Here is an 11,464-nt window from a genome sequence, read left to right as displayed (position 1 = left end):
CCTAGGAGATTCTTAAGAACTACCAGATTTGATGACTGCAGTTACCATCCAAGGAGGAAGAAAATTCATGACTTCTCAAAAATGAAAATTAACATTAGATTACAAGTCGTTTTTTTTTTTTGGCTGTGTCTTGCATGGCTTGCAGAATCTTAGTTCCCCAACCAGGGATTGAACCAGGGCCCTGGCAATGAAAGCGCCGAGTCCTAACCACTGGATTGCCGGGGAATTCCCTAAATTACAAGCCTTGATTATTCTTATTTACTTTTTAACAAAATGGTCAACAGAATTTTAAAAAAACACAGAAAAAAAATTTTGCATTTTACATAATAAAATACATAAGCATTTTAAAATACAAAGTGACACTACGAAGCAGTGACAGGTCTTCCTCTGTCACTTGTAAACTGGATTAGAAGGCCATCCCCAGAATTCCAGTAGTGCTGTGGAAATATTTTAATTTACAATTGGGATAAACTGCATTCAACTGGGAGCCAAGGGGTCTAGGTTCTAGTTGCCATCTTACACCATGTGATCCTGAATACACTCAAATTCTGGACATCAGAAGCCCCATGACAAAATGAAAGGGGCTGAATCAGGTCATCTTAAATATCCTTTCCAGCTCTGTTATTTTGTTAACACCATGAAATCAGAGTAACATGTCCCAAGCTGTTTGGGATCAGGGATTTTAGAACCTAAATTCAACATACAGTACTTTCAATCTTCATACTTCTTTTTTGTGTCCTGTTCTTATTAAATATATGTGTATTTCCACATTCTGTGTCTTTAAATATATTTTCCTTTTTAACAGTCTTTTCATCATTAGCAATAAAAAAGTTTCTCAACGGTGTACTTTTCATTTCTTGCTTTTATTTTTTTTCAACTTGCTTTTTCAGTTTCTCCAAGATCTCTTCTGGAGTTGTGGAGGCCAAAAGCTTCACCACTTTTTCACGAGATTTACCACCCTGGACCAAAAGGAAAAAACAACAGTGTCAGGATAACACACTAAACTGTCTAATGCTATTAGAGACAGCAGACCTCAGTTGCTGAGGGGTTGTTACAGGTGGGCTGGTGTTTTCCTGACAGCTTAGTGCCCACTTTCTCCTAGCCATTTCTGGTCTAACCAAAGGCTGTCTCTTGGATTCCACCTTACTACAATATTTTTACAACTCTCCAGAGTTTTTAACCTTCATACATCAATTTCTGTAATAATAAAAGCTAGGCATTAAATTTTCAAAATGAATATGGAATCCAGATGTACAATATTCTGGTTTCAAGTAATACTTTTGTTTAAATTATTTTTTAAATTACCAAAACAAATATTGCAATTTTATATAAACTTTGTATAAAAATAATTCCAAATGTAAAACAAATTGGTATTCTCTATACTGTTACACATTTCTGAAAATTCCGAACAAAAAGCAACCACATATCCAAGTGCTGTGATTCCACAACTGCTTAAGACAACTATAAAAAGGTAAACACCCTTTAAAGAAGGTAAATTTTGAGCAGGTATTTATCTAGATGGGTAGAAGCTGCACAGGTGGAAGAGTGGGGAGTCTTTCGGGCAAATGCCAGAGCACGTGCGCTGGAGAAAATCCGAAATGACCTGCCGCATGGGCGACGGTGAGGCAGTGGCCTGATTAGATGGACATTTAGGTACCGTCTACTAACCAATGACTCTGAGTGCCCGCTGGATCCTGGGTAGGAGTTACAGAGTATAGCACTGGAAAACAGGTAGAGCTTTAAGAAATATAAACACGAGTGGGTCTTACTCCTGCAGATTCTATTTCAGTTAAGTCTGGGGTGATGCCCAGGAACCTGTGTTCTAGAAATCATTTCCAGGTGATTTTGATATCCACCCCTAGTGCAAACCCATGGTATTAATAACTTAACATGAGTCGTCTCTCTTCCTAATAAGCTTCTCCTAGTAAGCAAGGATAACACGGGGGACCAGGTATGCTTGATGCACTCACTAATGGAGATGACAACAGGAACCATTTTAGATTTTTCTAGTATGGTGATGACTTGAGGGAAAAGACAAGCAAGATTAATCTGACAGAGCAGGTACAGGAATGAACTTAGGAGAAAATGCTGGAAATGATGGCAATTAAGGAATACAAGTATAGCGTGTGCTCAGTCTGAAGGAGTGAGGCATTAGGAGTGAAGGAGATTAGGAAGAATTCACAGATTTTAGTGATTAAATGATTATGAGCATTAAAAACAACTGGTTTTTCAATTATTTGGAAAAGAAAAAAATTGGTATTTTAAAAGTCATGACTGATGTAGTACTCAAAGATGTTGAGAGAGAGAGAGAGAGACCTACCTTATCCAAAACCACATCACTCTTCCTGAGTTCTAAGACTTTGGAAAGATACCAACAAAGCTCGGCGTTAGCCTCTCCTTCTGTCGGAGGTGCTGCAATAGCTACACTCACAGCCTCGGCTGTCAAATCTGGAATGAAAACAGTGTGGACTTGATCCTCGTGGAGTTCTTTTTCTTCACGCAGTGAGCATATTTTGTAAAAGTGTTTGCATTTGTCTGGCATATTGTAGGTTTTCAATTAATAACTGCTGAATGAAGAATGATTAATCACAGTTAAGGGAACATAAACATAAATATGCCTCTACCATTACGGAAATCCAGAGAAGAAAACTGATATTTACCCCACCCCACCCTGCTGACCAAAATGGGCCTACAGAGTCCTGGATTTAGGAGCTGGAAACTGCACTTGGTCTAACAGGAAGAGCCCAGGCAGGGAGTCAGAGGAGCTGGGTGTTAGCCCCGCAATGTCACTGGGAGGTGGATGAACCAGGCAGCTCACGAAACTGTAGAGGGTTGTTCGGGGTCTCCTCATCAGGAAAGTGGGAGTACTGGATTAGATTCACCTCTTATGTGAAATGTCTCTTTGATGTTTTTAAAATGTAGTATTTAGTTAGCATCTACACAGCGCTTACATACACTAATTTTAAGGGCAAACATGTTTTAAGGGCTTTACAAATATTAACTTGTTTATTCTTATAATTTTATGAAGATATTAATACCTTTATTATCTCCATTTTACAAACGAGGAAATTGGAACCGAGAAGTAATGTGTCCAAAGTCACATGGCTAGAAAGTGGCATTGTGATTCACAAATAAATTTGAATTCATGCTTTGAAATCCAGGGACAATGAACACTGCTTTTTGAAGAGTGGTCCAGACTCCCTCATCAATACAGCCTTTATAAAGAGCAACCTGCCTGCAATCCTCCACTGTTATTTCTGAGAGAGAAGTATACACTCAAAGCAGTTTGCAAATGAGCTTGAGCTGGTCCTGCATCTGGGGTTACTTGGGCATTTCCACACACTTACATCTTGCCTGTGTAAACACAGCTACAGAATCCACAGGAATGAAATGGTAGAACAACCCTCCTCCTATCCTGTCACTGATTCTATGATGCACAGTTTTTCACATTTTAATATCTTTGAAATCCTGATGTATCTTATAATAAATGGAAAAGAAAGTGTTTAGTTGATGTGGATTTTGTCTTACTGGTACACAAAGTACTTTTGCACCTTATAGATGATGGCCAGTTAGATCTGATGAAACATGGTATTCCAACAGCAGACAGTGTCCACAGTGACTACTTAGAAAATGCTGGCCAAGGAGGGTACAGCCAACAAATAGGCAAGCTAACATGGCCATCAACACAAACCAGGCCTAGCACCCCAATTCTGAGGTCTTGTTTTCAAAATATTTAAAAAATTGGAATACAGAGCTTTAGCTTTAGTGGGTGAAAAAGACTGTCAAGATAACTCAGATCAAACTTTTTTCCCAATCAGAAGCCTCCCACCCCACCCAACCTCCCCTGAAGCCCCAACACTTAAAACAAATGTAAACAGCTACTCAGGAGTCCTGTCTGCCAACCTCCCCCTTGCCCACTGCAGAGATTCCTGAGGCACCTTTTGGACTCCAGGGAATAGCTTAAAAGCTTCTAACTGTCTCATCTGACAGATGAAAGAACTGGGCCCAGAAATATCTTGTAGAGTTTTGATTTGAAATAAGCTCACACAGGTGTTGACGATCATGTTCACAGATCTGAGGTTTTCTCTCCCTCCTTGGACCAATGGTCATTAAAAAAAATCAACCAAAACATTTCTTTCTCTGGCCAATGTTTCCACTTTTGGAATAGGACAAACTAAGAATCATCTAGGCTACACGTTTCTATATATGTTCTTTCTAAAATACCTTTTTAAATTTTGAGGTATAATTGACACATAACAGGTGTACAACATAACAATTCGCAGTTTGTATTTTGAATTGATCACCACAGTAAATCCTGGTTCATAAAATACCGTATTAAAAAGGACAATACAAAATGGTTTTTTCATCTAACTTGGTATGCTTTAAATATGGTATATTTCCTTTTAAACACTAGATTACACCTTTACATTAGAATCCAGAATTTAAAAATGGAGAAGCCTCTAACTGCAGGTGTGAAAAATATACTTGACCATACAGGATGAACTTTCAGCAAGCCAAGGCAAAGGGAGGATGGAGAGGAGACGAGTGGTTCATACAAGATTCCCACCCCAGTGGCCAGGTATACCTGTCACAGCATTTTGTTTGGAACCAGGTTTGGCATGGATGGCTATGGTGATGCAACCTTTGGGATCAACTGCCACAGGACCTGAGGGAGGAACTGGTCTCTCTGCTTCCTTGCTCTGGCTTTTACCCTAAAACGACAACAACAGTCACACTACAACTTTACAGTTACAAAATACTTTCCCACACATGTGATCTTTCCATGATTCCTCTTCACCCTTAACCAAGACAAACTAGGCTAATCGGTCACGTCCAGGGATTTCTGGCCACCCAGAATGGTTTTCCATCATCCTTCATGGCTCAAATCAATTCTTCCATGAAGCCTTCCCATCAACCCCACAAAGTGCTTTTTTCCTGCCTTGGAAGACCTGACTTAGAACTGGTTCCTACTGTCGGCTTTGTATTTCCCATTCCTCAGGGAGCAGCGATTATTCATTTTTCATCTTTGTATCTCAAGCAGCAAAAGTTAACAAATGTTTGTGAACAACTATGGCTGGACGGTGTATATCCGTGTGTTCTGGGGGGAAGGGGAGGAGGAAGGAACAACAGTGGTATTTAAAGGACTACTGTGTGCCAGAAGCTGTACTAGGAACTTTCCATTGAACAAACATGAACTGCGCACCAAGGCAGAATGTAGGCAAAGGAGATGTAAAGATGAATAAGGACACATGGAGCTCAAGGAGCTCAGACTACAGCGAGAGAAAAAGAACAAATAATCACTCTAATACACTGTGCTAGGAGCGCCGACCACACACGCACGGGACATCACGGCGCAGAGAAGGGGAAGGCAGTCCCGCCTCGGGACACTGGGGAAGCTCCCGGCAGGAGGCAGTCTTAGAGCCGGGTCTTAGGAACCGATTGGAGTCAGCCCTGCAGAGACGGTGGAAGGGAAGTGGGAGTGGTGCATTACTGAGGGAGGGGTGCGAAGACCAGCCAAGAGAAGGAGACAGAACGCTAACTAGAGCCTCCCAGGGAAGCACAGGCCGCACTGCACTGCCGGAACACGAAGCGCGAGCCTGGGAGTGTGGGAGCGAGGCCGGCGGGGTCGGCAGCCACAGCTCAGGCACAGCCTCGCGCGCCGCCGGCCCGGGCCCTCCGACTTCCACGGTGGACGGCGGCGCATCCGAGAGAGACGGGGAGCGGGAGGCCCGGAACTCAGAGACAACATGCAGTTGGCGGAGCTTCTACCCACCCGCGGGTCCCGCTTCTCTCCCGCGCTCCTCAACCAGCATTCCTGCAGCCCACCCTCCCAGTGCCAAGGGACTTGCCACTGGCCTTGTTCGTTGCACCAGCTTTCTTAGGCATCTCGGTGCCCAGAGGGAGCCGGGCAGCAGCCCGAGCACCGGGTCCTGTCCCCACCTTCCTCACCCCGGAGCCGAGCCGCAGCATCCACGCCAAGGAGGCGGCAGGGAAGGCGGCCCGACGCCGGAAGAGTCCTCTGCACCTGCGCACGCAGCGGGCAGGAGCGGCTTCTCTGCCCTGCGCCTCTGCTCTGTCACGAGGGCGACATCTTCCGGCTGGCGGGAGCAAGACCCCTCGTTCTTCCCGGACCTGCGCGGGAACCTCGCCACCTAGAAAAGCGGCTCAGGAGGCCGAGAGATGGGGAGCTGGGCTCTGGTCGAGTCGTGACCACACCCCACCCCCCTCTGGTCTTGTTTCCTCATGGGAAGAAAGGATTGGAGTGAGCGGCAAAGAGCGCACAGGGCCAGGTGTTTTCTCGCTGCTGCAGCCAACCAGCAGGTGCAGAGCCCCACGCTGCTTCCTATGGCCCTTAAGTGGATGTAGAGTCTCCTGCTGCTTTAGCCTTTGGGTACCTTCCGTGTACTGATGGAGCCTCTACCTTGTGCCAGGCGCTGAGGATGCCACAATGTAAAAGGAGAGGAAATATATTCTGATGTGCAAAGTGGCAAAAGATGAAACTGAAGAAGGCGGAGGCAAGATCAGAGTCATTGAAGGGTTTGAAGCAAAGGATTGGTAGAGTCACATTTGTTGTGATTAGAAAGATCACTGGCTGCAATGTGGCCAATAGAGGAATAGAGGTAGGGAGACCTCCCTCTTAAATGGAAGATGGTGGCCTGAACCAGAGTAGTAGCAGTGGGAATGGAGAACTGAGAGCTGATCATTTCAAGCATACTCAAGAACTAGAATGATCGGAGCTTGGGGAATGACTGGATGTGGGAATGAGAGTGAAGAGTCAGGGAAGATGCCCAGGTTTGGGGCCCGAGGAGCAGGTTTGGGAGTCAGAGGTGAATTGTTCAGTCCGGGACATAATGAGTTTGAGATAGCTGTGGGACACTAAGTAGAAATATTAAGGGGGTAACTGAACGTCTGTAACTGAAGCTTGAGAGATGTGGACTGATGATGGATTCTGGAGCCCTCTGAAAATAGATGGTAATTGAAGCCATGCACGTGGATGAGATAAAGACCCAGAGAGTGTGCAGAGCATGAGGGCCCAGGACAGAACCCTAAGAAAATGTAAAGAAACGAAGGCACCAAATGACATTGGCCAGATGTAGGAGTACGTAGCAGCCAAGAAAGGGTACTTCAAGAGGGAGTAGTCAACAGGGAGTAGTGCCACAGAGAGGGCATGTAAAACAGAAACGAGCGGTGTTAGCGACCTAGGTGCTAGCAGTTTCAGTGCAGAAGAGGAAAGAGATAATGTGTGTAGAAAATAATACAATTTCACTGTGAAGGAGTAACTGGTATTGGATGAGCACATGACGTTAAGATGTTTTTTCTTGTTTAAACTGGATGAGAATTAACCACATTTGAATATGCATAGGAATAAGCCAAGAGAGGAGAAGTTACAACAGAGGGAGGTGGTGGGGTTCTGAGCACAGGTGGAGACTGACCTGTCTACAAGAAGCCTTACTCAGACACCCCTTCCTTCACAAGAGAAGGAAAAGTTTAGGTGCACATATAGCTGTGTGTATAGGTTTGATGCGAGGAGCTGGAGTTCTTTCATTAGCTGAAGGAGAGGAGGTGTTGAAGATGTGAGGAGAGTGGAACAGATTTAAATACTCTGGAGAATGTCAAAGAGCTAACTGTTGAAACTCTCACTCTGCAACACTGATGGTCTAGCTGAACTTGGAGACCATGAAATCATCATGACCCCAGTCTTGTACAGTTATATCATTTTTAAATGCCTGGACCCAGCAGCCAGGAAGTTGAAGGTAAGGCAGACAACTGGTTTCATCCAGGTGGGGATGAGGGGGTTGAGGGTTACTGAAATGGTTAATGGTGATCAAAGATCAAAAGTGGAGAAGGAAAAAAACCAAAAGATCGAAGGTGGAGTCTACTAGGGTAGGGAAGGAAGAGGGTTGACAGAAAGGACGGAGAGGTCAAGGGAATGGCAGTCTTGAGGTTCAAGGACACATGTATGGAGTATGTGTGAGAGCTGAAGAGGCATCGAAGGTTGTGGTCAGAGAGTGTAAAGTCTGAATTTACCATTTCAGAGGTAGTGCGAGTCCATATGACAAGGTACATGGTGTGGTCATGAGCAGGAGTGATTGACATGAAATGGTGAAGGTTACTGGAGGTTAGCAAGAAAATGGAAAGCTAGGTTTGGCTGGGTTGTCCACCCACTTGGACACTGAGGCCACTCAGTGTGAAGGCTTTGGTAGAAGAAAGTGAACCAGGTGTTACACCAAAGCCATATTTTCTTTGTTTGAAATCAGTTAAGAATTGGGGCACAAAAGCTGAATCAGCATTATATAGAATTAGTTTGGGGTGAAGTCATGACAGCCTCAGTTAAAGCTTTGACAGTTAAGATGGAAATAAAGGGGGCACTTGCAATCGTGGATTATTATGTTACCTGGCAGTTGACTAGATGAGCGAAGGCAGAGCGAGGGAAGAGGTGCCCTGCAAGGACCATTCAGACTTTCCCAAAGGTCACTCAGGAGTGGGGAGTGGAGAAGGGGGAAGGGAAAAGCCATCAGCTCCATTTGCCACCCAAACTGTACATCTGTTGTTGCTTCTGCCCAGAATCTTTGCCTCTGGAAAGGAGAGAGTTGGAAAAAATACTGCCCAATGGTTAAAAAAAAAAAAAATAGGGGCTATGATCCAAATGGCAGAAAACCCATTATAAATGTTTATACTGGTTCCTATTTTCTTTTACATTTCTTTCAGGTTTTAGTAAAGTTCAGTTTAAAAACTCAATCTTATCTTAGCCTTTGCCAATGGAGAAGATGGATTTTTTTATGTGTGCAAACTTGGCAAAAGACTAAATGAGCCGTGTAGCTCTTGGGGCTGGGATTACTATAGCACCGTCCTCTCTTATGAATGATGCATTGTCTAATTCAAGGGACAATTTTCAGGTTTTGAATCTGGATAACTAGAACCGGGAAGCAAAAAGGAGCAGACTGTTTGAAGGAGAAAGGACTCGAAAGGGAACAATGTTTTGTCTAAAACGTATTGCATTTAACATACTGCATTTGAAGACCTGGCTCTCTCTAAAGTCCTATTAAGGTTATCTGTTTCCCGGTAAATTTTTTTCTTGCAAATTAAAAGCACTACTTATGTGGGCCTTAAAGAAAGAACACTTTTATAATGCAAACAAATAATCACAATTTGTTGGGTAGATACTGGAGTAATCACTCTTTTAAAAAATAGAAATTGCTTATATTCTACAGTAAATACAGATTAGCCAAGTATCTTTTTGGGTCTCATTGTAAAGTTTGAGAATGGTGGCATTTTGGGGCCCAGCAAAATAATATTTTCCCAACTTTGTAGCTTGGGAGATAGATCTGGGTTTAAATTCTGCTTCCCACCACTTACTGACCTTTTAAATCATGAATTTCTTGGCCTGTGAAATGGGTATTATAACAGTACTTCCCTCATACTGATGTTGTGAGAAGCAAATGAGAACGTGTGTGAAGTACTCAGTGCAGAGCCTGGTACCCAGGAGTCACTCAGGTAGCTCTATTAATACTAAACGATGGCGAGATGGTCCTTACACTATATCAGAGTAAATAACAAGAACAGTTTCCTTTCTCTCACCTACTGAGAGTAGAACAGGGGAGAAAAACCTGAGACTGAAAAAAACTGATGAAGCAGCAGACGGCAACAGTTGTTGCTGCTATAGTTGCTTTAAGGCAACAGTAAGGCATTCTTACTATGGGTTGCATTACTTCCATAAATTAAAAATAAGGTTCAACCTCAATTAATTAGAAGCTTTGTTCCAAAATGGTGTCTTACACTCAACTTTTAGAAAAGACAAATGACAAAAAAATTAATAAAAGTACAATAGATATTTATTTTTTAAAAATTCCAGGGGATGTCCCATGTCAGTAAACGGTTCCATTTCTTGTCCCCTGTAGGACTACCTTCAGTTACATGAGACCTCTGCCACCACCACACCTCACTACCTTCTTGAAAATAGCAAATAGAATACTACTTTAGATGGAAATTTTTTTTATCCTAATTACCATTTAGAAAAAATTCTTTTTAAGTTGATACTTAAAAAGAATTGTGATTTCTACACATCTTCCACAACTATTTGATATAGCTTAAACTTAATCACACATACATTTCTAATGAGATAATCATTTTGAAGGGAAAGAAAAAGAATGTTATTTATATAAAAATTTTGCTTTATAAAAGTGTGTAAATGTCATTCTGCCAATATACTTCCTATCCCCTCCTTAGGCAGCTGTACCTGTTGACAGTGAGGTTATGAATGTTAAACATATTTTATTTCTTGGCTAGAACTGTGTAGGTGACAGAAAGTATACTTTTCAGGAGTGATTCTGTTGGATATCTTTAAAGTTTCAAAGCAGCTGTTAGAGATGCTAGTATTTCATTCCAGTTCTTGCTGTGTAAGATTATCGCCAGAGCTGAACTGATGTCTGTTTACTCAGCCACCATCAGCACCACCACCATCACCTCAATCTTGGGAATTCTCAACCGCATCCCCCCAGAGGGAGACACGTACAGTGGTGCAGCTTAGTGATAAAGAAGCCAGTCTTGGAGTACACCTTTAGACCCTTTGTTTATATCACATTATTGTGAATTCGTACAAATTTCATTTATCGTTTAAAACTGTACTATGTAACATATTATACTATTATAAAATATCCTTTTCTGTAAATGCACTGAAGATTTTCTTTGGCGTTTGTTAAGCCTATTTCTAGCAATATTGCAAATGCTAACCACCAGATAGTTAGAAACTCCAAAGATGAGGTCAGTTTTCTTCATTTTCTGAAATTAGTTATTTGAGTTAATAGGAATTCTGTAGCAATACTGACCCACCTCATCTTATGTAACCTTCAAAACAGTTAAAACAGAAAAAAAAAAACAAACCAGCTATATAAAACAAGAATCTTTCAGTTATAAAACTGCTGAAAGATTATGAGTCAGCTAATCTATGAAATTATGCAAGATAAAGCTGAAATAGCTGTTTTTTTTTTTAAACAATTAAACCGGTTCTTTTTTCCCCTAAGGTTATAAGAAAATGGAAAATCTCCCTTTAAATCATGCAGAGATTTAAGTCAACACTTATCTATCTTTTCTAAGAAACTAAAATGTCTCTTATCTTACAGTTATAAATATTCATAACACGCAAACTCTTTTCTGTGGCCAGTTTTTTATGCCTTTGAGACTAGACTGTATGGTACTATTTAGCCAGGATGTATTATAATGCTGAATTATGTATAAAATATTATTTCTGGTATTTGTCCATCTTCTATTGAAGTGCCATTATTATTGCCAGGGGAACTAAAAAAGAAAAAAACAGTCTTGCTAGCAGTAGGTGTTTCATGCACTACTTTCTTCAGTCCTTTTGTGCCATAGTGGGAATCTGGACCCTAAATGAGAACAAAAGGTTCATTAGTAATTTTCATTTAATAAGCACTCAGTTTAATGTGGTATTTTAATTATATTACTG

General features: G+C 41.9%; 2 protein-coding genes across 4 annotated transcripts in view; both read right to left on the bottom strand.

Moving 5' to 3' along the window:
• Nucleotides 1-844: 844 nt before the first annotated feature.
• Nucleotides 845-6,012, bottom strand: C3H15orf40 (chromosome 3 C15orf40 homolog). Of its 2 annotated transcripts, none has more exons than XM_007194271.2 (4): nt 5,857-6,012; nt 4,586-4,712; nt 2,321-2,448; nt 845-959 (listed from the first exon to the last, which is right to left on the bottom strand). In XM_007194271.2, the coding sequence occupies exons 1-4, from the start codon at nt 5,968-5,970 to the stop codon at nt 864-866; spliced, it is 465 nt and encodes a 154-aa protein (XP_007194333.1). In that variant the 5' UTR covers nt 5,971-6,012; the 3' UTR covers nt 845-863. The 2 variants fall into 2 exon arrangements, with proteins under 2 accessions (XP_007194333.1, XP_007194334.1); XM_007194272.2 differs by having other exon boundaries at nt 5,950-6,004.
• Nucleotides 6,013-9,815: 3,803 nt separating this feature from the next.
• BTBD1 (BTB domain containing 1) overlaps nt 9,816-11,464 on the bottom strand; it is a 43,714-nt gene continuing 42,065 nt past the window's right edge. For both annotated transcript variants that reach the window (XM_057543137.1, XM_007194266.2), the window contains one exon: nt 9,816-11,384. In XM_057543137.1, coding sequence (XP_057399120.1) covers nt 11,226-11,384 — 159 coding nt within the window. In that variant the 3' untranslated portion in view covers nt 9,816-11,225. The remainder of the gene's footprint in view (nt 11,385-11,464) is intronic.

The sequence above is a fragment of the Balaenoptera acutorostrata genome, chromosome 3 (assembly GCF_949987535.1).
Source record: "Balaenoptera acutorostrata chromosome 3, mBalAcu1.1, whole genome shotgun sequence".
NCBI lineage: Eukaryota > Metazoa > Chordata > Mammalia > Artiodactyla > Balaenopteridae > Balaenoptera > Balaenoptera acutorostrata.
Note: the sequence above shows the minus strand (reverse complement) of the source record. Positions and strands in the feature narration are given on the sequence as shown.